The 26,739-nt window shown below is 35.6% G+C and overlaps 1 protein-coding gene across 7 annotated transcripts in view; it reads right to left on the minus strand.

The window, feature by feature from the left end:
• Nucleotides 1-218: 218 nt before the first annotated feature.
• fndc5b (fibronectin type III domain containing 5b) overlaps nt 219-26,739 on the minus strand; it is a 60,935-nt gene continuing 34,414 nt past the window's right edge. For 5 of the 7 annotated variants that reach the window (XM_087294466.1, XM_087294467.1, NM_001044337.3 and 2 more), the window contains 3 exons: nt 11,571-11,660; nt 8,793-8,978; nt 219-2,252 (listed from right to left, as the gene is read on the minus strand). In XM_087294466.1, the coding sequence (XP_087150592.1) occupies nt 8,839-8,978; nt 11,571-11,660 (230 nt within the window). In that variant the 3' untranslated portion in view covers nt 219-2,252; nt 8,793-8,838. Of the gene's footprint in view, nt 2,253-2,903; nt 6,730-6,775; nt 8,979-11,527; nt 11,661-26,739 lie in introns of those variants that run through there. The other 2 variants (XR_015515923.1, XR_015515922.1) reach the window with 2 other exon arrangements.

Here is a 26,739-nt window from a genome sequence, read left to right on the forward strand (position 1 = left end):
ATGTACATATATATATATATATATATATATATATATATATATATATATATATGTATATATATATATACATATATATATATATATATATATATATATATATATATATATATATATATATATATATATATATATATATATATAAATTATTATTTTTTTTTTAAGAAATTATCAAATTTCACAGTCAAATTATTCACAGTAAAGGTCTTTGCACACTGAAGTCCAAAATTGTCGTATGTGTTTATTTCATAGTCATATGCAAAAAATTTGTCACGTAAACAAACCTTGCACACTGAGTTTGGTGTGTATTAAATAATGCATTCTGCAAAAACATTTCGGAGTCAGTTTAAGCAGTGATACTTTGTTCTCCTCTCTTCTCCAAAAAAGAAAAAGAAATATGCAACATATTGTGAACATAGAGCCTACATAGAGAGGAAGGGGAGTTCTCCTCCTCGTCAGAGCTGCAATACAATTATCTCGACATGCAAAGTTCACTCCAGGAAATCACTGGAGTTTTGATACATTGCTTTTGATGCACATTCACGTACATAAACAAATCTTAAACGGAGACTTGCAGTACTTATAGACATTAAAATAGATGATGTGTCAAAGCAACTGACCAAAAGTGGACCATGCTTTCTATTATAATGTTTATGGGCAGTACGTCAAATGTATGGACACACACACACACCAAACATCCAGTCAGCTGTCTGCCACATTTTGTCTTTATTTTATGCGCTGTGTTTGTCATAAAGTTATCTGCGGCTCAAATGACGACATTCTGTATTTAGCTTTTCGCTTGTACAGTGGCTCTGAACTGTCAAAACACCTCTCAAAGGATTCTTTTGGATGCGAAAAGCGACAGAAATCAAACCTAGTTCGAATTTATGACAGACGAAAGTTTTGGAGGCAGTGTGTCAATACGGTTCACACAACATGAGGTCAAATTTATGTTTTAGCGTGCAAAAATACAGACGAAAATTTTAGATTTAGTGTGCCTTAAGAATATGAGGGTGAAATATTTCTGTAAATTTGTCAAAAAGTAAAGAAATCAGTAAAAAAAAAAAACACTGAATTATGTATGCCAGGCCAGTCGAGGGCGATATCACTAAGCTTCTGTGCACACATCCTCCAGTAGTTCACTAATGTTAATTTGGTTAAGAGACCACAAAAGTCAGTTTCAAAAACTTGCACTTTGAAACCCATTTTGAAAGTTTAACATTTTCAGGCCATTGTTAAGCAAATATGAACTACCAAGAGTTTTAGTCGAAAACATTGTCGTGTAAACGCCTCTAAGACTAAACATATTAAAGGGAAAGTAATCAGGGGAAAAAGAGCCTGTAGAAAAAAAGGCACCCAACTCTATATCACAGCGCCATGTAAAAGCGGTAAATAGCCATACTCATGACGAATATGCTAATGAATATCATGTGAGGACCAAAATAACCATCACTGTACAGAAATGTGCTCATTAGACACAGCAAGCTGTTGATTTACTTGAGACACACAAGCGGTTAAATAGGTTTTCTATCACTATTATAATATGGAGCTCTTCTTCTTCTTCAGTCGCCGTTCGGTTGTGATTTGGCCACAGATGAATGAACACAACGCGGCCTATGTGGTCCATCGTTTAGTTTTGTTTTCCTGAATGCCCTGAGAGCAAGAGTGCTGAGAAGAAAGATCCAACTGCACCAATTAAACCACATCAAATGATCTAGAGGGTCCGTGATTGGCTGCTGGAGGGAGGATAATGGAGGATTGAAAGCAACTGGAGGTGTGAAGAGAAGAATCGGAGAACAAACGTTGAGAGATGGTGAAGTCTGAGACCTGATGCTGGAACAGCGCTGATAATGGCGGTGAGTTTGGAAAAAAACACTTATCCTTTCTCTTACACAGCACACGGTTCTGGTTTATTTGGGGAGGCAGGTTGGTTTTCTCCTTATCTCTGTGTGTCAAATAGGAACACTCCTGGTGGCTCGGCGTCTCTGCTCTTCCAGCTCACAGCCGGTTTCGAGTCTTGTACATCGAAGCTCAGCGACTCTCTCTCTCTTTAAACAGCTGAAACTTCCAGCGTTGCAGTTTTCGGAACCGTCCTGTCCATTTTTCGTCCTTAAGTTTGTGTCAATGTCCCAAACTGACAAGCACCAAAGAGTTGATGTTGATCGATGGGAATACTTAAAAGGTTGTTTTGGTCGAGGATGAGCGGTGGGCTTCACAACTGTGAATTGATGGCTTACTTGTTTTGTCTCGGAGCACTTTGGGAAGATAAAAAAAAGGAGAAGTTAAAAGAACAAAGTGCATTTCCTCAAGGAGATAAGAGTAGTGCTTACTAGGCAGCAAAAGAAGAGTGGAAGTTTTAGTGTGGGACATTGAGTGTGTTTTATTGTCAGTCAATGGAATCAATAAACATGCTCTGTTCCAAAACCTAGAGAGCTGACTATGTATGCGGCATTTTAAGGTGTATATACATAATATATACTTAAGGTGTGACACAAAAGCATGACTAGGCCCACACGGAATCTGCACACACAGAAATCCACAGATTTCTGCAGATTTTTAGGTTATCATGTAGTCTATTTATTTTCTTGTATAAATGTGTGTAAATTGATATTTATTCAGTTTTTTAAATGATTTCAGTAATATTATTGAATAATATGAAAGTGTTCATTTGATTTATTTACAATACAGTTTGTAAAGTAATATTTTCTGTCTTTTAGTAGAGATATTATATCAGAGACTTGCTTTGTTTACCAAATACATTGATCTAGATGGATTTGCTTTGTAAACATTAAAGTTATTAAAAAGTTATTCATTTTTTATTTCAAATATTAAAGTTTTTAGTTAAAATACTCCCAAAATAATTCTGCATAAATCCGCAGATTTTTTTTATTTATTTATTTTTTTTTACAAATATCATCACAGAAATTGCAAAAAATGTCTGCAGATTCTGTCTGGCCCTGGGCATGAGGAAGGCTTTCCTATTATTCTCACGATTCTTTACTGTTCATGATGCATGCTTTCTCATGAGGTTATGTGCGAGTAGGGCTGCACAATTCTGGCTAAAATGAGAATCACAATTATTTATTTTTTTTTTGCTTATAATCAAGATCACAATTTTTTCACGATTCTGTATAGGTAAAATAAAGGTTAATATGTGTAAGCTATTGTTATTCTCAAACATATGGTAGAACAATAATAATATTAGACCTATGTGTAGGTCTATTGTTGGTTAAAATGCAAAATTTTGTATAGACATGGAACGGTGACTTGAACAGACTTTAAATATTGGTAATTCACAGTAAAGTGATGACATCAGAAAATTCATAATTCTAAAGTTGAATTATTATGTTTGAGACATACGCTTGCCATTTGTCATTGACAACATTATTAGACCATTTTTTTACTGGTAAAATGAGACAAAAAAAGTACACTTACAAAAAAAAAAAAAAAAACTGATGTTTTTTTTTTTTTTTTTTTTACATTTAGCCCAAGCCACAAATATATTCATCAGTGTAAAACCTATGACTGGTGGAAAAACATACTCAGTGTACCTCTCCACTTTTGTCATGGCCTCTTTTGGCATTAACTAGCTTATCCTTCAGGTTTTTCTAAACTTTTTAACATAAACTTTTCTCCTTTTCCACTGCTGTTGCTATTTCCAGCAAATAATTATTGGTCATCACTTGCTTTTGTTTATATCTCGAACAGTTATACCTATTACAATTTATTAAAATATTAATGACAACAAAACATGAGTTGCTTTACAAATAGATGTTTTATTATTGCAAAAATAAAAGCAAAAAAAAAACACACTTACTAAAAAATACTTGGAGTGTTTTTTTAGATTTAGCCCGCTCTACAATTCACACATTACTGTCTGGCTAGTTTCTGTCCTCTTACTATGCTAAAAAGGCAGTGATGGTCCAACATTACAGATCATTATCACCAAGCCCAGAGAAACAGGGCATCAGTATATGTTCCTTTCCACTTATCAAAAAATAATTTTGTGACTTCATTTAGTTTTGTAAATATTAAATAGTTTTAAATACAAAATTAAACTAAATACATCAGTGCAAAACCTATAACTGGTGGAAAAACATAGTCTGTAATTGTGCACATTTTGCCATGGCTTCTCTTGGTTTTAATAAACTTATTCTTCAGGTTTTTCAAACCTTTTAACAAAAACTTTCTTCTTTTCCATGACTGGAATTGCAGTTTCTAGCCAATAATTATTGATTGTCTGGTTATCTCTCTGATCACGGGTCATAAAGATGTGTGTACTGTTGTACTGTTTCAGGTAAAATCTCTTCAAAGTGTTTCATATTTAACTCAATACAGTTGCAGTGCTGCGCACACTGTTTGCTCAAGTTTTAAAAAATGCCCTATGCACCGCCAGCTGAAATCATCCCACCCAAAGCGAACCTCCGCAAACTCCGTGATGACGTCACATTCGCGCACTCAAGCGAACAAGCGGACGCGTCGAGTATAAACCAGGCTTAATACGCATGCACACTGGATTAACTATGGCGGAGGCAATTAACTTTGGGCTGTTACCATGTCATGTATTTTGCACGCACAAATTCGTTATTTCTTTTCTTGTATGCAATGAGAGTGATGTGCACAAACCGCGAGTTACATGACAATTACGTGACAAAAACTGACCATTCAACTTCATACTTTGTAGGCTATGGAATATGCACATTTCTATTCCAAAGAGAAAAAAATACAAAAGGAAAACACCAAACAAGTTCATAATAAAGTTTAATCAAAAGGGCCTTTCAGACAGAGGTTCAGCAGCCATCGACTCTTTACAAGAGAAATATTTATCTTATGCTTAGATTTACATTAGACACATACTATTTTTTGATTCTTATTTTTGTTGATTGATTTATTCATTGTTCTGTCATTTGTTTTGAGTGGGAAATTATTACTTTTGTTTAAATGCCAAAAACTTTTTATTCACTTATTTTTAAATCCAAAGAGAAATGGACTATTGTTTGTTTTTATTAATATTGTGTGCTCTATTATTTGGTTACTGAGCAGCAATAAATAACACTTTCACAAATTACAAATGTGATTTTTCTAAACTGGTAGTGCTTTGAGATTAATCGATGCATAATAACCGTGATTATTCCTCAGACTATAATCGTACAACTAAAATCTGTAATCGTTGCATCTCTACATGAAGGTTTGTATGATTACTGTGAGTTCACACCATCGCTGGCGAGAGCGTCAAAGTTTGCTCTGGCCGCCCTGCCAGTCTTAAAGGCTATGTCGGCATCAAAGTTCGCTACATTGATCTCGTATTTAAAGGAGCCGTTGCAGCATATCAACTAATTACTTTGATTCCTGAATAAAAACACACTTTTTACAGGGAAAATGTTGAGCACCTTTTATTAAGTAAATTTAATTATGGAAGATCAAGTTGTGGTGTGTGTGGTGTGGCTTTGCTCCGCTTATGCATTATATTCTTATGTCTGAAATGTTCTGAAGCAGCAATAGTGTTTTGCACTTTTGTCTTTATAGTTAGCATGAGATTCCCGCATAAGATTTTTATTTTTTAAATATATAGCGTTAATGCACATAAGACACTTTTAAAATGTATCTCCCTGTAAGCCAGTGGTTCTTAATTTGCCCTGCTCATTTTGTATGTCTTCTTTACTTAACACACCTGATTCAGATTATCAGCTCGTTATCAGAGATCCATGAACTGATCCTTGTGTGTCAAATTAGAGAGACATACAAAATGGGCCAGAGGACCGGACTTGAGAACTACTGATGTAAGCAAACAAAGAAACTTCGTTAATAATTGGATATCCGACTATTGCAATAATCAAACCCTTGGAAACAATTCTGGTTGGAACCAAAGTTTATAGGAGAGTGTTCTCTGGAATCCTCTCAAGCGGTATACCTCCTACATTTTGCTTGCCGCCAAACCACATCATAGCTCGTTATCATAGAGTTGACTTGATTTAAACTCTCTTCGATGCCCAAACCATCTAAAATGCGCCGCTTCTTGCCGCCAGCTACTATTGAAAATGAATGACTTCCGACTACTTTGACGCTCTCGCCCCCTGCAGTGTGAATGCACAGTTGCAGTTGAACAACTGAAGTTACAATGTTTTTTGACTTTAAACATCTCATGACAGTTGGTGAAGGAGAGAGCTTTCGGATTTCATCTGAAATATCTTAATTTGTGTTCTGAAGACAAGTAAAGGTCTCAGCGATTGGAGCGACATTGGAGGGTGAGTAATTAACAAGTTGCATTTGTGTGTAAACTAAACCTTAAAATATATGAATATAAAAAATCTAATGGTCAAAAGTGAGTATGCTAACACAGCTTTTGTGCATATATTAGCATACACATTAACAGTTTGCTGTGGTTTGATTCATTCATTGTTTGTTTATGATTTCAAATTGGGTTATGGGGAATTGGTCTTAGCAATGACAACTTTTGATGTTGAAAAGTGACTTTTATTCTCTCATTTAATTGTTCAAAACAAACAAATTGTCTGTGAACCTTCTGTTATTTAGGCTTACTCAAAGACATTTTAAACTACTAAAAATGCCAATAAATTAGGGGTGACAAAATTAATTGTTGCTTAGGTGCACCACAATGCAGACACAGATAATTCTGTATCAGTTTATTCGATATATATTCAGTAATATATCCTAACTGGTTATTGCGTACTGACGTCCTTCATCTCATATGCGTTATATTGCGGTAGCATACTATGGTGAGGGAGGCAACCACGAGTAATTAAAACACTCCAACTGCTTAAAAAAACACACAGAAATGTGCACAATTCACTCTGTGTGAGTTCACTGAACAGTCTTTCTCTGATACTGAAAGTTACAGTTAAAGCCCCTATTTCACTGCTGTAGGGAAAATGAAAGCTGTAAACTCCATTTCTCTCTCTCACTGTGGACATTTGACCTGCCGGTGTGAGGTAACTTTTCCTCTCCTCTCGGCTGTTACAGCAATACTCGTGGATTCACACAAATAAGCCTGTCTGCAGAGTTTTCTCCACCTCATCTGTCATGGATCAGCTGTGTTCGCCATTGTCGTTTATCAGTGTCACTCATTGGTGAAAAGAGCCAGAGCATTTGAGCCAATTAGAGTCCTTTCTGTTCTGAACTGAACTGAACTTAAACACTAAAAACTGAACTACACTGTTCCAGTTACTATGACCATTTATGTGAAGCTGCTTTGACACAATCTACATTGTAAAAGCGCTATACAAATAAAGCTGAATTGAATTGAATTGAATTCAGCGTGTGACCAATCAAATCGGTGTAAAAACTCACTCAACAACGCTCAAAAAGCAAGCGGGATAATATTTACGTTTGTTTATTTTCTTTAAATGCTCTTGTTCTGTGCATGTACTTGAATTTTGATTAATACATAAAAAAAGTGTTCTCTTTAAACAGGTAACATTAAAGATACAGTTCTTAAATTTGCTTATATTAAAGGACAAAGTTGTATTACAAATAATATATACATTTATTTGTACATTTTATACAAGAATTCATGTGCTGTGAAGTAAACTATAAAATTGTACATGGAAAGCATCATCATTGCATCCTGATGCACCGGGATATCGAAGTGAACTGAAACTATGGCATGATAATCATAACTGAACCAAACCGTGAGACCAGTGTGTTCAACACCACTACAATAAATGTTACATTTGTTAAATAAGTTACATTTTTAACATCAAAAGTTTTCAGAACAGAAATCAAGCTTCCAAAGTGATGTAAATGCATACATAAACATAAAACACTCAATATGGAAACTGTCTGGTTAACAGTCTGGTTCAGAATTGACTCCTTGTGGCACATTTGTGAGTTGTGCATGGCACTGTTGCCAACTATTTTCAATGAAAAGCTGCTGAGCTCTGCCCGAAAAGTTGCTAGATTACATCATACGTCATTTTGTATATTGCTGACGTCATCACGTTCTACCGTTTCTATTTGTTTAATAGCCTATGGTTAATAAAGGGATATTTATATTTGCACTACACTTTATGTATGCATGTCAATTTAACTAAATGTATTGCTGTGTGAATACAGTATATCAGTATAGATGTGTAGTGAATTTGCAGTAATCTCCCAGACAAGTTCTGAAACTCTCACTAAAATATCTGTGATTGTGAACAAGAAAAGAATAAACTATCATTTTAAATTGTTAAAATAAAAGAAAAGCAGATCGGTTTGACTGTACAATGAAAATACCTCACACTGCCGGTGCTAAATCGTTTGCTGTTGGTATGCAGAGGAGTGGTCTGCTTTCAGGCTGCAAGTGAGAGAGACTGCTGTATGAGGACTGGGCCGCATGTCAGTGCATTGAGGCAGGGGAGGGGTCGACGGCATCGCCCGCAGCACATTGAGAAGTGCTGTCACTAGTCACTTTTTGAAAATTTGTCGCTAGGGGGTCTGAAAAGTCGCTAAATTTAGCGACAAAGTCATGAAGTCACTGGTGCATGCATTGTATGCACATCTAGATAAATAATTTGGTATAAATAAATAGGTACTTATTTTCTTTGAGGTTAGGTTTAAAGATAAATGTGTCCACTGTATTCTTTTAGATTTTGTTTTGCAACCAGGCTCAGAAAATATCGACCTAAAAGTTGATTAATAACTTTAAAGAATAATCGGATATTTATATATTAGCTGTACGCTCCAAAATATCCACATAGGTAAATATATCTACATAGGTGCATCAAAAAACAGTGAAATGTATTTTAAAACCTACTAAACTTCACTCACGCAAGCAGACAAACAAGCAAACATACCTGTCCTGAGGCTGAAGCCTATTATTGCCGACAGGGGAAGGCGTAATTAGACCTTGCTGCGCAGTAGTCCCCCTGTAGGGTGCTCTGGGGTACTGCACTCTGAAGAGTTCTTGGCTTTGTCCTTGTTATTGTTGGGCTCGTTGTCTTTGATGATGTCATACTGGCGGCAGAACAGAGCGATCACACCTGTGCACAAATGAGAGGATTCAGAGAGTTGAAGACAGCATGGCACAGTGCTAGTGATGGATGGGACGTTGTCGAAGAAGGAAAGGCAAAACGTATATATATAATGATGGATTGCGCTGTGATTCTGCCACAAATAATAACATATCAATTATAGGCCGACAAGAACAGGATGCGAAGCTGCACTGTAGCCTTGAGTTTAAGTTGTGCTAGAACTGTCCTCTTTGATGATTCATTATTTAGCTTGCTTGATTTGATTTGTGTATATAAAAAAGCATCTAAGGCCCTGCTCGCACCTGGTATTAAGAGGTATTGTCATCGATCCAATTACAAGTAGACAATTGAGACGCATTACCATTCACACTTAGGGTTTAAATGTGTCTCTTTTGTCCACTTTAAACCACATCTGATGAGTAAGAGTCTGTGGGTGGTGTTGGATTTTTCTTTTTAACACTAAAAGCTTTAGCGAATGTTCATAATTTACAAAAAATAAAAATGATATTAAAAGTATCCTACCAGAGCAATTAAAATGCTTTATTAATAGGTACTTATGCTATAAATTAAAGATAATTGATTTAGATCATAACTCCTACTAGGCCTAGACACTTTCGTTCTGTTTTAGTTTTAATATGGACAGCATGTTAAGTATTGTTAAGTATAGTTAAGTTAAGTATAGTATTGTTATCCATTTCTCAGTGAATATAGGCTATGTATTTTGGGGCATTTAATAAAACAGATTTATTAAACAGATATATTTAGTAAAAATACTTTAATCACCAAACATATTTAGAAATTAAAAGATAATGTAATAAAACTCAAGCTAAATGTTGCAAATAAAACTACAACCTACAAAATTTCAACTAATTTTTTGCATTTTTGCTTCTCTTCATTTTTCCTCTTTTTTTTTTTTTAAATTGCAATTTAAATTGATTATTTTTCTATAATATATGAATTTAGGTGTACTGGTTTTTTGGACAGTTATCGTCAGTTATTTTGCTAAATAAGCTTCAGATTTGGCTTCAGTACTGACTAATCTAATGTAAATGCACAAATATAGCATTGTAGAGCTTCCTATTAAAAATATTAATTTAAAAGAGAGATTTGTGAGGGGTGTACTTATATATGTGTAGCACTGTATATGCATTATATTTTATATATGTATATGCATTATTTTGTATATTTTTATAAAATTAATTTAACAAATAATTCAGAACTAGAGTGTTTTTGAGTAAAATTACTATGAAATCAGGTGAAATGACAGATCATATATATACTATTTCTGATCAACCTCTGCCTAGACACTTTACTCTTGTTTTACAGTTTAATGCTGTTATTTTTATTAAGTTTAACAAATATTTTAAACATCAAAAGTAACTCTGTTAGGAGAATAAAAAATATTATGCAAAGTATAAGAGGAATTGATCAAATTGAGCGAAATTACCGAACATGCATCATGCAAAGGTTTCAAGACTTAAACTTGTCAATTCTTTAAACATGAAAAAATAAACTTTAGCAAAGATGTATCTAACAAAAAACACTAGTCCACGGGCGCTGCATTAGATCTACTGTTTAAAGAGACTATTTCAGTCATATTTAAAAAAAAAAAAAAAAACTATTGGCACTGTTGAGAAATCCTTTAACTTTATGCATTTTTCTTCTAATACAAAACCTGAGATCAAAGATGAGCTGGGTGGAGAGAAGGTGGTGTTTAGCAGCTGTTTGAATGGATTAAACCACATTTGTGTTTGCACTATTAGAGCAATTAATTCAAATGCGTTTTCAACCACCTCTGAAAGTGGTCAAAAGTGGACAGGCTCAAAACGTTTTACACACTTTTCAGACCTCTACGCTAATCTACTTGTGATTGGATCGACTTAATACCAGGTGTGAACAGGGCCTAAGACCCAAGTATAGCATTAGAGATCTTCACGTTTTACAAGTAAATAAGGTTTTCTCCATAAATAAAAGTAAAACACCTGTAAATTAAAAGCTATGGGCAACTGTTGATTAACAGAGTGTACAGTGCCCAGCATAAATGAGTACACGCCGGCTTTCTATACTTACTAAAAGATTCTATACAATAAAATGTGTGCATGTACTGTACATTAGATTAGTCTGTACCAAAGCCAACTAATCTAACTAAATAACTTGGTCACAGAGCAAAAGTGAGCACAACTCAAAGATGTTAGAAAGAAAAAATAATAAAGAGGAAAAATAAAAAGAAACATAAATATTCATATAATTTAGTTTGAATTTTTAGTCTGTAAATTTGAAAATTAATCTGAATTTAAATGTATTTTCTTTTTATTTGTAATGATATTGTTTGACCATCTAATAATAAAACGGTTTAATAAAACCATTTTGTTTAAATCAACCTAAATATATATTTTTTTATTCCCTGTGAAATGCATAACGATATTCTTTTTCAAATTGGGGTGTACTCATTTATGCTGTGCAATATAGGGTGGCACAGTGGCTCACAGCAAGAAGGTTTTTGGTTCAAGTCCTGGCTGGGCCAAGAGATTTTCTGTGTGGAGTTTGCAAGTTCTCACCATGGTCACGTGGTCACATCTATCTCAGTGGTCGGATTCTCACCTGCCCACATGACGAGAACCACCACAATGATAATGAGCTCTCCAGCCCTGAGCTGAGCCGCCTGGCCGACCTCCTCCATGGTCACTTCATCTGTCAGACAAACACACTTCATATTTTCAAAAAACAAAATTGACTCGCTTGTTTACTCCTAGGGGTAAGAATATTGATATGGTCTGCAATATTATAAGTGCTGGCCACTAGGCTTCTAAATACTATGTTTTACTAAGTCATAAGATAACTTAAAGGGCACCTATGATGAAAATCAACTATTGGAAGCTGTTTGGACAGAACTGTGTGTAGGTATAGTGTGTCCACCGTCATATAAACCCAACAAGTATCTTTTTTTAATTTCCTGAAGTTAGAATAGGTTCCAAATCCCAGTAATTTTGAGGCCCACTGCAACGTGATGTAGGAGTGCGGTTTTCCCTGCCCACCGTATTGGCTGACATGTGTACACACGTCCACAGAACTTTTTTTGAAACTGGGATTAAAATATGTATTTCAACTCGCTGTGATCAGCATCTAAAATTAAATTAAGTTTAAAATGTATTTAATGCATGGCATTTTTGCAATAAAAATAGTCAAATCGTGTCAGTAAACGTCCATATATATATATATATATATATATATATATATATATATATACACACACACACACACACACACACAGTTGAAGTCAGAATTAATAGCCCCCTTTTCGATTTTTATTTTTTTTCTTCTTTTTTTTTTAAATTTACAGTATGTCTGATAATATTTTTTCTTCTGGAGAAAGTCTTATTTGTTTTATTTCGGCTAGAATAAAAACAGTTATTATTTTTTTTAAAACCATTTTAAGGACAAAATTATTAGCCCTTGTAAGCTATTTTTTTCTATAGTCTACATAACAAACCATCGTTATACAATAACTTGCCTAATTACCCTAACCTGCCCAGTTAACCTAATTAAACTTGTTAAGCCTTTAAATGTCACTTTAAGCTGTATAGAAGTGTCTTAAAAATGTCAAGTAAAATATTATTTACTGTCATCATGGCAAAGATAAAATAAATCAGTTATTAGAAATTAGATATTAAAACTATTATGTTTAGAAATATGTTGAAAAAAATCTCTCAACTGAAACTAAAATCTTCAACTGTATGTGTGTGTCCTACAAACAGCATTTGTGTGTGACTCATCATTTCAGAAAGGCTTGAATAGACTCCACCACAAACACATCATATAAACTTACTTGGTATTTTTGAATTGTGACCTTATTTCAGCTTCATCCGTGTTTCTATCACTGACTGCTGTTTATCTGACATAATGCATGAGAAGCAGACACACACATGAGAGCAGTGCGGGGGCAGAAGCAGCTCATTTGGCTATAATGCCACAGGCTACAACAGCTACCTAGTCCTCAGACACTAAAATGGGCAGATTCTGCATTATATAATAAATGATCTGATGGGTATTTTGAGCTGTTAAATGTTAAAGACACATTCTGGAGACACCAAAGGCTTATCTTACATCTTGTAAAAGAGGTGCCCTTTCAGATAATTTGGGATGCATTTTACAAGATGAGGAATTGGGAAATTTGTTGGGAAATTCAAATTTAATGTATAAAGATATTTAATCTTGTACAGTTTAAAATTTTACATGGATTCCGACTGTTTAAAGCAGGTTTTCAAAACAATCTAAAAAGTTGGCTATGCCAGGAAGAATGTGCCTTATTTCTTGTATTATGGAAAAGCCCAGCGGTTCAATATTTTTGGAGAGAGTTGAGTGATTATCTGATAAAGATATTGCAGAGCAAGTATGACCTTTGCTTCGTACAGACATGGACAAAATTTATGATACCCTTCCACTGACGAAAAACCCACAGTAGTTAAATAGTGTTTAGTAGTGTTTTAACAGTTTGAGGCCCAATCCTAATTCTTTTTTTGTACTCCTTCCTCTTGCCCCTTAAAATGAAATGGAAATGGGACAGCACTACAACACCTGCACACGTCATCGTGATCTCTTGGTTTATGTGAGATCAGACGATCACAACTGCTGTAGTTATTCCAGTTTTTTGGGGTATATATCTTCAGGAAATCACTGAAGGCAATGATATTATGTTATCGTAACGATATGATGTGGCAATAAGCTTGTAACTACCGTGTATTCACTAAAAATTTGTAATAATGACAAAAAATACTAATTTGTAAATTACCCCTTGGTTTCGAGTGTGGTCCTAAAAAATCTCAGTTTGAAGGGGTATCTAGCCCTTCCTCTTAGCCCTACGCCTTCAAGCTAAAGACAATTGGGACACCCCTACCCTGAAGGGAAAACGTTAAGGGGGATAATTGGAATTGGACCTAAGTAGTTGCATATGGAGAAAGCGTTTCTAAAGGTGGTTTGTCAAGCCCACACACCTGTGTGAAGCACACTCAGAAATGCACAATGTTTATATATAGATATAGATTTTTAAGAAAGTGTCTGTTGCAAATGTTCAAACTGGTGTTTGTCTCAAAATGTTAAAAGAAATGGAAGTCTGTTTTCTATACAGGTGGTTTGTCAAGTCCACTCACCTGTGTGAGGCACACTCAAAATTGCAGAATATTTAGAGGTTTTCGTGTGGTGTGGTGTGGAGGAGAGTGGGTTCTGGTTTTGGGAGCTGGGATAGTTGCAATTTTGAGAAAATAAGTCCTATGCTGAATACTTGTACATCATAGACTTAAATGAACAACTGTTTGTTTGAACATATTTTTAAAGACCAAAAAAAGAAAAGAGAACAGGCCAGCTTCTGCATTTATCAAAGCACAGGCACTGTGACAACACACAAACCACAGTAGGATTATTCCAGAAATTAAAACCATCTTCGACCATCTAATTAATTCTTTAATTAGTCTCAAGAGGATATCAAGCAGAGCCTAAAGCATGCCATCTTCTCTGACTCCGACACATCCAGAACCTTTCTATTCTTTCTCAAAAGTCAGACTGGATATGATGAAGCTGTGGACTGTCATGAAGCTTCAGACCTCAGGGCTCAATTCTCTGACTGGAGATTTAAAGCAGCTAGTAATTAAGGTCTCGTTAGTTTAAAGAAAGCGCTGTGGTGTGTGTTCACTGATGAACCCCGGAGGGAAAAGTGAAGTTCCTCAATGATGTTTATCTGAAGCGGCAGTGCTTTCTTTCATAATGACCAGGAGTTACACTTTTGCAACAAAAAGTAAAATACACTATTGGTCGAAGGTTTGGGGTGAGTAGGATTTTTAACTGTTCCTGAGTCACATGATCCTTCAGAAAACACTATTATTATTATTATGGTTATTATTATTGTTGTTATTATTATTATTATTATTATTATTATTATTATTATTAATATCTTAAAATGGAAAATGTTTTTAATATCTTAAAATGGAAAATATTTATTTAAAATAGATTATTTCATATTATTAATGTCTTGCTTTGTTCATTTTTTTCTGTTTAATATTTGTGGTTTTTTTTAGTTAGTTAGTTTAGTTCTAAAGAGTTCATCTGAAAATGTGAATTTATGTGTGTGTATGTCAATTGTATTAAGATAAAAAAAATAATGGAACATTTTTCAAGATATCTTTTTTGTCTAACAGAAAAAAAATAAAAAATAAAATAAATATATATATGAGCAATATCTCATGAGTAGCAGTGCGATATACCTGTATATCGGCACTGGTGGAAGGCGAGAAGAGTGAGCAAATGATGACAGAATTTTCATTTTTAGGTTGTACGATAAATTCAGTTCAGTTAAATAAAAATTGTAATACATTTCAATATAAATAGAAAAACAAATTCAATTAAAACACTAAAATACACATCTATTTTTATTATACAAATATTGTTTGTCCGAGTAAGTGGCTCATCAATATATTATACAACACAAAATTAATCTATATGGTGTGGCAAGCAAGACAAGCTCCTTAGTAACAGAAAACTGAATAGAAAATGAACAAAAGTGAACGCTTTCTGCCCTGAATTATGACATAACACCTTCTTCAGGGTGGTTGTATAACCTCTATCCCACTGTGTCTGTATGCTTTATGTATGGAAGTGATTTGAATAGGTATCTTTCTTTTTACTGTACAAATCTGGTGTTATGCATGTAATAATCTGTATCTACTTATCTAATACAATTGGTTCATCAGTTTGATTATTGATTTACACTTATAGTTCTGAATAAACGATGAAAGACCTGTCTGACTATAGACACTTCCTTTCTGCCATAAAAAAAATCTTCTCTTAAAATCAGTAAATTCAGAAATTTTGGAAAGATAAAGTTAGAATAGAATTGTGAGGTATATCTCAACATATGTCTAAACAAAAAAAATGCAATAAATCAAATGAGCCCGTAATTGCAAAAAAAAAAAAAAGATATGAAAAAAAAAGACAAAAGCGATAAGTCAGAATTGTGAGATGTAAGCTCAAAATATAAAAATAAACTTCATCCGCATCAATGCAAGTCTAGCTAGACAAACAGAATCAGCCATCCTGACGTGAAGACCCATGAAGAGAAAGATAAACGGTGTGTTTATTAGCCGCTCTGCTGTTTAGTGAAGTGTAATGCTGGCCGCTTGATTAATTAGAGTGTAAGGTGAGAGCACTAATGCCGGGTGATTAAAGTGTGTTTTGTAAAAGCTCCTGCTATCTAAATGACACCCGTGAGTCAGCTAAGAGTTTGCCATGGAGAAAACACACCGATCCTGCAGATCCATCACAATGGCATTAGTGCACACTTGCAGATTTTAAGATTAACTTAATGACACACGAGCAGCCATTAAATATAATAGATCTCAATTTACAGCTCTGTGTGGATGTTTATGAAGTGGGTTACAACAGTTACTACTAGTAAAAAGGCATTTGTGAGGAAATCAAATTAAAATACATTGTATTATGCATTAGAATCTTGTTATTGTTTTAAGAAATGGTCAATGGTTTAATTAAAAACAAATAATTTTAAATCCAAAATAATTTGACAATATATAATTTTTTCCTAATTCTACAATGAATTCCACGAGTTTAATTTAGTTTATTTGTTACCTGTAGAAAGCTGAAGCACGAGTATGCTTTGGGCGTACTGAATAGCTGTATATTAAATCAATTTAATCATTGACTCTGTGACACAAACCCATACATTTGTTTTTTACTGTTCAAAAGCTATATCTAGCAAACAGAAATGTTCACTATCTTATATAGACTACTGCTAAAAAATTAGAATTCACAGAAAAAAGAACTTAAAAACTCACACGCCTAAAATACATATTTTAAATATTTCACAATTTTACAGTTTCTCTGTATTTTTCCCTTGTGAGGATATTGGGAAATCTTCCTATTCCATGGTAAAACCATTTACTACGCTGTAAAAAGTGATTAGTTGAAAAAGTGAGCACTCTCTATTGTGCAAAATTATAAAATGAAGATGAGTTACAACAAGAAATACTTACATTTAAGTAAAATCAACTTGTCAGTTCTAAGGCAAAGCGTTTACTCACTTTTTTTAAGTAATCACTTTTTACAGTGTATTTACACTGTACTTTTTTAAATAAGCTGAATCAAAACAATTCTTGAGTTTTTGGGGTTTCTGCGTCTCACCTTTTTGCCGTTGCCATTTTTTGAAAAAAGTCAGCTCTGAGTGGAAAAAGTCACGTCTTTTTCATTCTTCAATCAGATAAAAGCAGAGGAGGGGTTTGCATAAGATGACATCAGTGTTTGTGGTGTCAAGACGACTACAGAGACTTTGGAAGACGGAGGAGAGACTAATGGTTATTGCTTTGAGTTATCTGGAGCTGTATGACTTCACAAATCTTGAATATCACATTATTATTAAATTTATAACAATATCAACAACAACAACACTCGTTCACAATAGGCATGATTCAGTCATTGCCTAGCAACATAAAATGTGCAGCACACTTCTTTTTTTTTCTTGTTAACAAAAAGGCAGTGTGGTGCGCCTCGTGTTTCTGGAACGGAAAAGTGCATTTGTGTGATCAATCCCTTACACCAGGGATCACCAATCTCAGTCCTGGAGGGCCGGTGTTCCCACAGGGTTTAGCTCCATTTTGCCTCCACACACCTGCCTGGATGTTTCAAGTATACCTTGTAAGACCTTGATTAGCTTGTTCAGGTGTGTTTGATTAGTGTTGGAGCTAAAATCTGCAGGACACTGGCCCTCCAGGAACAAGTTTGGTGACCCCTGCCCTAAACTGTCAAAAAAATCTTGTTATCCTTACTTGCATCAATCAAACTAACTAAAAATACAAAGTTAAACTTTGGATAACTTAAAAAAATGTTTAAACCTGCTTAAATTATTTAAATAAGTTAAATCGACATTAAAATATTTGTTGTGTTGACTTTTTGTCATTATGTTTTTTACAGTGTATAAATCTGTACTAAAAATTAAGTGAAGTTTCTCAAACTAATTTCGAGAGGAGCACGTGATAGGATTGACTACAGCTGATCCCTATCACTAATCACTAACTAGCCAATCGGATCACTCTAAATTCAATATAAATATCCAGCCTAAACTTCAATCCTGATCTTCGTTTTGGAAACCGCTCTGCTTCGCTCCGCTTATCAGCAGCCCACAAGCTACAAGCCACCACAAGCTACAAGCCACCACAAGCTACAAGCCACTACAAGCTACTAGCCACCACATGCTACAAGCCGCTACAAGCCACTACAAGCTACTAGCCACCACATGCTACAAGCCGCTACAAGCCACTACAAGCTACTAGCCACCACATGCTACAAGCCGCTACAAGCCACCACAAGCTACAAGCCACTACAAGCCAGAAGCTACAATCCACTACAAGATAAAATCTACAATCCACAATCTATAGCAATAACATAAACTACTACTTATTCAAAACAACAACAATTCATCAACAACAACATCAAACCTTCCACTTTAAAGTGCCTCCTCAATGAATGCTGCATGGAATCTGAACCCTCGCCTCCTAGCGGTGCACATGTGGTAACGTATATAGTATGCATGCCTTAAAGGAAAACTTTGCAAAATAACTACAGCCAAACATTTAGACTAAACATTTAAAAATCTTTTGAATTACAAGACTAGCGTGAACAATGAATTTAACCAAGACATTTGCCTCACAATCCTCCTGCCTGTCCACAGATCCATAACATTTACAGCTTGTTTGCTGGAATGTGTTCAGCAGAACAGCAGCTCCAGTCATAAACAATGGGGACTTTTATTCAACAAAATGGCCGCTGGGCTTTTGCACCTTTAGCAGGGCCTGATTGACACTCCTTTAAGCCAATAGCTATAACCGTCACCATCCAATGAGCTCTAAAAAACTGGAGATGGTCCCGCCCTCTCTCTTGACTCTGTTGCAAAGACCTTATAAATGAATTGGCCAGACACGCTTGTGAATTTAGTTAAGTCAAGATTTCAACAAATATTCATGGATTAAAATAAGCCATTACTAACATTTCATTCACAGTTTTACTAAGTGGTGATATCGTTTTGAAGTCTTAAGTTCAGAGTTTGATGTTAGCAGTTGATATTTTATTTAAAAAAAAAAAAAAAAAAAAATATATATATATATATATATATATATATATATATATATATATATATATTAAAAAAAAATAAAATAAAATAAAAAATAATAATAATAAAAAATAATAATAATAATCAAAATAAATGATTATATAAATAATAATAATAATAATAAAATAAATAATAATAATAATAATATAAATAAACAAATAAAGTTACATCTGAAAGCCAGTTAACTAAGAAAAGATTATTACCAACCAGTGAACATTACCCAGGTATTGAAAAACATCATACACTTCGAGCACAGAAGTCCAATCGTAATACGCCAGTGACTCACGTGTTGATATACAAAGTGTCATACGTAAACTTATAATGGCAAGTCAGTTAGATGTAAAACGGCAAAGAAAACAAACTTCTTGCTTGGCTGCTATAGAAGGAGGATATTTGACAGATGGATCTTCAATAGATACTTCCAGGACAACCAGACAAGCCACACTACATATCCTCAGCTCTCCATCCATCTGCCATCATGCGGGGGGACGAATGCCCACCTCTACCATCCTTGCACATTGCGACAACCAGCTATCGGACCATGCGTTAACAAAAGGCGCATCCATTTACAGTTGTCCACACCCTTAATAAGATGCCTCGCATGGATATCAGCTAAAACAATTTATTATGTCTGTTGTACATGCACCATGTTGTAATCTTTATCTGATTCTCTCATTTCTCATTTCAGAAACCATGAAATTTGGCTGCAGAATCTGACCCTCATCCAACCCATTATATTCTATATACATTCCAAATACAACTATACTCTACACAAAGTATACATTTCCACTCACTTAGCCCATACCCTTGATGCCATATTTACACTAGCCTTTTAGTTCTGAGATATTCTAAACTAACATCTAATCCCACAATCACCTCACCATATCTGAACCAACTTGGCAGGATGAAAAAAATACCATCTTTCTTATTAAGCAAGCAAAATAGATCAATTTTGCAAAGGACATCATGCATACAGTTTGATATACCCTCCCGCACACCCAGTCCAAACTCTCTTAGCATTTTTTACACCACAGGAGAATAATACCACCTCAGGGAAGCTCGGCTGATATTCTCTCCTGTCGATTTCCACCAGCATGCATTTCTAGGAGCTTTGCACCAGAATCATATGACAGCCATTCATTTAGCATCGAAGCCGCCACTACTGCAGCATATAAAGGACTACCACAACATCACATCCAGGCTCCAGGAAGGTGGTCGTCAGATCCATTTAAGTCATACATCTGCCTCAGCCGGAGTTATTTTAAAGAAGCCCAGAAGACCCTTTCCAGAAGGAGTCATCATGTTAGCCTATAACTCATGTAGTGCTGTACTGACCCCCCCCCCCCCCCTCCCGCCCCAACCCTTCCTAACATTGTTCACAGGAGTCTTCTAATCCCTCCCTCCCTTCCAGACTCCTGCTAGAACCAGCCTTTGATAGCTCAACTTCCCGAGCTGTGACTACGAGCACGAGTCACGTCACTGCCCCCCGCCTCCAGCCCTAGCTCTTTTGTTTATTTTATATTTGTTTTGACTGTTTATATACGCATATATGAAGAGTGCACATGGCACGTATATATATATGCCTATATGAACAACATAATTATATGCCCACGTGCACCCACGTACGTGGACATGTACATTCATACATAGTGCTGCCACCCTTAAGCTCTGGCCACCGCAGGAGCAGTCCCAGAGCTTAAAACCCCTTTTTCCCTCTAGTAGGAGTCTTCATTGCCCAAATTCCCCTTTTCCCGACTCCTGCTAGAACCAGCCTTTGATAGCTCAACTTCCCGAGCTGTGACTACGAGCATGAGTCACGTCACTGTCCCCTCTCCTCGAGCCCTAGATCTTTTATTTATTTTATATTGCTTTGCCTGTTCATATACGCACATATGAGGAATGTACACGGCATGTGTGCATATACATTAATATGTGCCTATATGAATAATATATATATTGATATGCCTGCGTGCACTCATGTACGCAGACATATATTTTATTTCATAGTGATGTCACCCCTAAGTTCTGGCAACCGCAGGGACTGTTCCAGAGCTTAAACATCTATTTTTCCAACCAGTAGGAGTCTTCATTGCCCAAATTCCCCTTTTCTGACTTCTGCTGGAACCAGCCTTTGATAGCTCAACTTCCCGAGCTGTGACTACTAAGTGTTCTTATATGTGTGCATGTGTATATATATGTGCGTACGTGTGTATGTGCATGTATTTGTATGTGTGTGTGTGTGTGTGTATGTGTGTGTGTGCGCGTGTGTGTGTACGTGTGCATGCGCATGGCACGAGTGCATATGTGTGCATGGTTATATGCCTATATATCTTATGTATCTATGGCTGCATGTACCCGTGCATACGGACATATACATTATTTCATAATGCTATCACCCCTAAGCTCTAGCTACTGCAAAGGCGGTCCTAGAGCTCAAACCCCCATTTTTCATAGTCGGAGCCTTCACTGCCCAAAAATTCTTTTTCCGACTCCTGCTGGAACCTGCTTTGATAGCTCAACTTTCGAGCTGTGACTAAGAGCACGAGTCATGTCACTGCCCACCCTCCAGCATAGCACTTTACCTATGTTGTTCATTTATATATTATCTCCATCGGAGATAGTTTCCTCTTTTCACGTCTGGGCTCTTACAGAGCCCACATCTCCTCTACCTTTTCATTTCTTTCTTTCTCCTCAAACCACTATATCCAGCAGCCGGATATAGCAATTTCTAGCTTTTGGGGGGGCGTTCTTCGAATACGCGGCTGCTGTCCCGACACAATAGCATTTATGGGAAGCTATCGAGAACTACCTGATCTCATATCCCTCCAAATGCTTATTGACCAGGCGGGAGCCTTGGGCTCATCTATCACCGAGCTCAGGGTTCTCTCCCGGGACAGCATGCCAAACTAGCTTAAATAGTCAAGCATTATCTAAGTGTGAACTCTTGAAGTGAAGTTTCTCAAACTAATTTCGAGAGGAGCACATGATAGGATTGACTACAGCTGATCCCTATCACTAATCACTAACTAGCCAATCGGATCACTCTAAATTCAATATAAATATCCAGCCTAAACTTCAATCCTGATCTTCGTTTTGGAAACCCCCCCCCATCCATCCCTTCTCCCTCCTCCTCAGTTTGGGCGACACGGTGGCTTGGTGGCTAGCACTGTTGCCCCACAGCAAGGAGGTCATTGGTTCATCACTAGCTGAGCCAACCGATACTCTCTGTGCGGAGTTTGCATGTTCTCCCCGTGTTCGCGTGGGTTTTCCCCGGGTACTCCGGTTTCCTCCCACACTCAAAAACTATGCAACAAAAGTTAAAGTCACAAGCACTTACTACAAACTAGCACAACTAGTGATCTATTTTTGGAAGCTATCGAGAACTACCTGATCTCATATCCCTCCAAATGCTTATTGACCAGGCGGGAGCCTTGGGCTCATCTATCACCGAGCTCAGGGTTCTCTCCCGGGACAGCATGCCAAACTAGCTTAAATAGTCAAGCATTATCTAAGTGTGAACTCTTGAAACTTTTTTTAGTTTCAAATGAACGACCAAAAACAATATAAAGTTTAACATTTTCATTTGAATGTGTAAACAAAAAATGTAATGGCCTGTTTCCACTGAGTGGTACAGTGTGGTACAGTACAGTTTGCTACACCTTTATGTCCATTTCCACTGTCAAAAGGTACCAAAATTTGAACCGTACCATATGACTTTTTGGGTACCAATTCCAAAGGGGTACCAAGCAAAGGAACCAAAAAGCGGTGCTAGACGTGCAGCTTAAAGTGCAGCTGAACACTATTAGTTTATAGAGAAACGTCACTAGTGCGTGCAACAAGCCAGGAAAATGAAAACACAGGAAGCCGTGACATTACACCATATTAATATATACAGTTGAAGTCAGAACTATTAGCCCCCTTTTGAATTTGTTTTCTTTTTTAAATAATTCCCAAATGATGTTTAACAGGGCAAGAAAATTTTCATAGTATGTCTGATATTTTTTCTTTTGGAGAAAGTCTTATGTTTTATTTCAGCTAGAATAAAAGCAGTTATTAATTTTTAAGGTCAAAATTATTAGTCCCTTTAAGCTATGTATTTTTTCAATAGTCTACAGAACAAACCGACGTTATACAAAAACTTGCCTAATTACCCTAACCTGCCTAGTTAACCTAATTAACCTAGTTAAGCCTTTAAATGTCACTTTAAGCTGTATAGAAGTGTCTTGAAAAACATCTAGTAAAATTATTTACTGTCATCATAACAAAGATAAAATAAAACAGTTATTAGAGATGAGTTATTAAAACTATTATGTTTAGAAATGTGTTGAAAAAATCTGCTCTCTGTTAAACAGAAAAGGTGGGGGGGAAAATAAATAGGGGGGCTAATAATTCAGGGGGGCTAATAATTCTGACTTCAACTGTACATATAATAACAAGCTATAATCGACCTGAGCTCAAACAAACCTTGACGTCGTCTTGATGAGCAGTCACAAAGCAAAGAAGAAAACAGAATCTGCCATGTGTACTGTTGTTTACGAGGCCGTCTAAAAGTGCGACTGAGAGCTTTATTTGCGGTCGCTCACCGTTTATCTATATTGAAAAAAACAAAGGAGCAAATGATTCTTTCAGCAAACTAAAACATGAACAGACTACAACGTTTAATTATTTTCATCGCCTTTTGTACTATTTGGAACTCGGAATAACAGAATTATTTTTTAACAAGATGAAGAATAAAGATGTAAGGTTTGTAGGCTACTGACTGTATATGTTTCCTATTGTTTATGAACCCAAATAAGGCCTAAATGTATGCTTTGGGTATTTTCTTTGGTATTGGTAACATTTCAGAGACTGTAAGACTCTGTATGTGTTCATATGTTTTATTTATGTATTTATTTTATATAACTGCAGACTTTACAGTAGGGTATTTTGCACTTAATGATCTACAGCTAGAATCAAGTCCTCTTCATAGAAAGGTTAGTAATGAACATTTATACACAAGTATAGATGTGCTTCTCATATAATATGTGAACAACCCAATGGCTTTGCTTTAACATTTCTTATAGCAAGAAACCAACAGGGCAACATTTGGCAGTGCAGACGCAAGCCTGATAAAGGTGACTCGCACCATACCGAACTGAACCATATCACTCAGCGGAAACGAGGCCTTAGATGTACCCCAAATTTGTCACTTATTCTTGTAACATTAAAGCTGATGCACTAACTAAATGCTGACTGACTAAATAATGTTTTGCTGTTCTTCATGCACATGAAGCTGAGGGATGAGCCAATGCTAGAGTTTGACATTTGGCTGAAGTCAGAGGTGAATAAAAACTCCTGCGCTGACTTTAACCTGCACCACAAGGTTTTGACACCAGATGTCATGAACACAGTCTAGAGCCAAAGACTGAAGCTCATCCAGAAAAATGACAAGAGTTTGAGCAACACAAGCCTCCACAGCAGATGTTTGGCCAATCGTGATATGTGGCTCATCAAAATGTCGATCATATTTACACAACAAAAATGACCTATTGTGTGGTGCTCTAGATGCACTGTAAAAATGCTGGGTTCCATTCAAATCCCTCATGCTCCATTAAGTTAACCTGATTGTTTTTACAAATTAAAGTGGATTGAACATAAAACAGATAGGTTGTCCCCTTAAAAAACTAAGAATTGTGTTGTTTCAACTCATTTGGAATAAGTAGTTTAAATGTGCAGCAAACAGTCATTTTTGAGAGTACAGAAATCTCATTAACAGTATATTTAATGGAAAACCCACAAAAGACAAACACTTTCTGCCCTGAATTACGACACAGCACCATTTTTAGAGCAGTTGTATAACCTCCTTGCAACAGTTTTTTTCTTCACGGTTAGTCATCTTTCAAATCAATCTTTATTTTTAACTGTACAAATCTTGAACCATGTCAGTGTCGTACAGTATCTCTGAATATAATAATCTGCATCGACTAACCTAATAAGGCTCATCCTAAAAACAGTTACATAAACATGCATTCATTTTTCTGTTTCTATTCCTACCAACACGGAACGCTGTTTCTGACACAGAATTTAACTTCTTCAAATTGTTTGCAATTCTGAAATTGTAGAAAGCACCTTGATTCATAATTGCAAACAAAATAAGTTTGTAAGTATGAGAAAAATATTGCAAGTAAACTGAATTGTGGGATATAAACTCAAAACTTTACGAAAGCACTCTATAAAATGGTATGATCAAAATGTTTTTTGTTACATTAACTTGTTCTAATAAGTTAATTGTGTTTTTGTACTTCTTTTAAGTTGTACAAGATTTAAGTTTTAAGTCAATTTAACACAATTTTTAAATAAATAATTCTACAAGTTTTTTCAAGACAGCAAACTTTTTTTTTTTACAATACATATACATTTATATTTGCAAATAAATAAAGCAAACAATTTTAACAACTTCAATAAAAAATAATATGATGTGGAAGATATACACTTGCCGGCCACTTTATTAGGTACACCTCACTGCCACTCACTGGATATTTTCCTGTTTTTGGACCTTTCTCTGTAAACCCTAAAGAGGGTTGTGCATTAAAATCCCAGTAAATCAGCAGTTTCTGAAATACTCGGACCAGCCCGTCTGGCACCAATAGCTATACCATGTTCAATGTTAAATTGAAACTTGTGTTACCGAGCAGTTGAACATTTAATGTACCTAATAAAGTGGCCTGTGAGTCTAATTCAGAATTCTGATCTTGCAATTCTGACGTTAATCTCCCCTGATTGGTTGATGTTTTATATCTCATTTGTAAGGGAAGAACCATCTGAATATTGTGAAATAAACGGAATTCAGAAAGAAAAAGTCAAAAAAAAATTTTTTATATATTAGTTTTTCATTTTTTGGTTGAAACTGGACATATATTTATCTTCAGATAGAAACAAACACATAAAAATGTAAAAAAATATGTTTCAAGAACAGTATTAGCCATTGAGAAATTAAAGTTTTTATGTATTTTTTGTGAACAAGGTGTTGCAGTTTTACCGCTGAACATACCACAGAGAACTCCTGTTAACCTGAAGCCAAAATGATAAATAATACAGTACATTTCATCTCTATTGGAGTCTGTATTCCATTCCTGTGCTCCTCTGAACAATTATAAACCCTGTATTTCAGCACTTCTCACATTACAGCTTCTTTAACATGCATCGCTTCGTCATATTCCCTAACTGTAAGTGTCTCTGGATAAAAGCATCTGCTAAATGAGTAAATGTACGTCTCAATCTGTTCCAAACACAAAGCAATCATTCGGCTTCAGAGGTTCTGGAATATATAACGTACAAGGCATACCAACTACTTTTATGGTGCTTTTTTTATTATTATGTAGCTTGACGGCCTCAGTCCTCATACATATTTCATTATGCTGAAAACACATTTGTTTTCTTTTGTTAAGGTTACATTTGAAAAAGCATAACAGACTTTAAATGTCAGATTTTTAGCAAGGATTGATCCCGCAGTCCCTATCATACACCCGGTGCAATAAGGCGAAAGACATACATGGCACAATTTGTAGCTATTTTCAGACCAGCGCAAACCTAATTCTAACATTTAGCACCACGCTGTTTAAATAG

The sequence above is a fragment of the Danio rerio genome, chromosome 19 (genome assembly GCF_052040795.2).
Source record: "Danio rerio strain M-AB ecotype USA chromosome 19, GRCz13ab, whole genome shotgun sequence".
In the NCBI taxonomy this organism is placed as follows: Eukaryota; Metazoa; Chordata; class Actinopteri; order Cypriniformes; family Danionidae; genus Danio; species Danio rerio.